The sequence below is a fragment of the Parus major genome, chromosome 28 (genome assembly GCF_001522545.3).
Source record: "Parus major isolate Abel chromosome 28, Parus_major1.1, whole genome shotgun sequence".
NCBI lineage: Eukaryota > Metazoa > Chordata > Aves > Passeriformes > Paridae > Parus > Parus major.
In genome coordinates, this window is record NC_031797.1 from 4,256,974 (window position 1) to 4,258,605 (window position 1,632).

The 1,632-nt window shown below is 62.7% G+C and overlaps 1 protein-coding gene across 1 annotated transcript in view; it reads left to right on the forward strand.

Moving 5' to 3' along the window:
- FBN3 (fibrillin 3) overlaps window positions 1–1,626 on the forward strand; it is a 72,682-nt gene extending 71,056 nt beyond the window's left edge. Inside the window, exons 56-58 of the mRNA XM_019009100.2 lie at window positions 30–261; window positions 548–716; window positions 1,198–1,626. Coding sequence (XP_018864645.1) covers window positions 30–261; window positions 548–716; window positions 1,198–1,572 — 776 coding nt within the window. The 3' untranslated portion in view covers window positions 1,573–1,626. The remainder of the gene's footprint in view (window positions 1–29; window positions 262–547; window positions 717–1,197) is intronic.
- Window positions 1,627–1,632: the final 6 nt, after the last annotated feature.

Genomic DNA, 1,632 nt, shown 5'->3' on the forward strand with positions numbered 1-1,632 from the left:
TGACCCCATCATTCCATGCCTCCGAGCAGACGAGAACGAGTGCTCCAGCCCCTCTGCCTGTGGCTCTGCCTCCTGCTACAACACCCTGGGCAGCTTCAAGTGCGTTTGTCCCTCGGGCTTCGACTTCGACCAGGCCTTTGGGGGCTGCCAGGACGTGGACGAGTGCTCGGCCGGGGGCAGCCCCTGCAGCTACGGCTGCTCCAACACGGACGGGGGGTACCTGTGCGGCTGTCCCGGCGGCTACTTCCGAGCGGGACAGGGGTAAGGAGCGGCCACCGGGGCCTCCCCGGCTTCTCCTCGCCCATCCCCACACCCTGCTGGTCCCAGGGCTGCCAGCAGATGCTCTGTGGATGCACCCAGTGCGGGATGGGGATTAATTAATGGGTTAATTAATGAGACCACCTTGCTGTGGTGTCAGGCGTGTCCTGTGCCGGTTCCCAGCCCCACGCGTGATCCTGTGGGTGTTTCCCGCACGGAGAACCCGGGTATGGTGGTGTTCCCTTGGATTCCTGGATCTGAGCTGCTCTCTCTGCTCCTCTGCCACCAGCCACTGCATTTCTGGCCTGGGATTTGGGAAGGGTCCCTACCTGCCTGCCCCCCAGGAGGAGGATGAGGACAACCTGCTGTCCCCCGAGACCTGCTACGAGTGCAAGATCAACGGGTACCCCAAGAGGGGCCGGCAGCGGCGCAGCGTCAACGGCACAGAGAGGCACCAGGTGAGAGATCCAGGGTGTCCTGCAGGAGCTGGATCCCGTCAGGAACAGAGGCCTGGAGTGGATCCCGTTCCCTCAGTCCAGGCACAGCCTGTGGCTCATCCATATCTCCCCGGGTTAGGCATCTCCAAACCCTTCTTGTGAAGCCAAGGAATGAAGCCCACATTTCCCATCCCTGGAAATGTCCAAGGCCAGGCTGGACAGGGTTTGGAGTGACCTGGGATAGTGGGAGGTGTCCCAAGGGGCTGGAACAGGATGAGCTTTAAGGTCCCTTTCAACCCAAACCGTTCCATGGTTCCTCAGAGGGAGCTCTGGCCTCTGCCCAAAACTCTCCCGGGGATTTCAGGAGAGGTCATTTTAGGGCTTGGAAGGAGAATGGTCCTGAAGTTATTGATCCTCCCCAGGGGTGGGGCAAATCAAACCCAGCTGCCCCATCCCTGAGCTTTCCCTGCTATCCCTGAATTCCCGGAATGTCCCCCGGCAGGAGCACGCCGTCAACTTGGCCAGCATGGACGTGGAGGCGCCGCTGTCCATGACGCTGAACCTGTCGGAGCTGGCGCGCAAGGAGCACATCCTGGAGCTGCTGCCGGCCGTGGAGCCGCTGGAGAACCGCGTGCGCTACACCATCGCTCAGGGCAACGAGGAGGGGCTGTTCCGCATCCACCACAGGGAGGGGCTCAGCTTCCTGCACCTGGGCCGCAAGAAAATCCCGCCCGGCACGTACCTGCTGGAGATCGTGAGCGTGGCGCTGCCCCGCCGGAGGGAACTGCACAAACTCGAGGCCGACAACCACCTCGACTACTTGGCGGGGGAGCTGGGCCAGGCACTGAGGATGAAGCTGCAGCTCCAGCTCTACTAAAGCCACGAGAGACCCCCCCAGTCCCACCCGACAGCGCAGCCCTGCCCCTCGCCACCCACC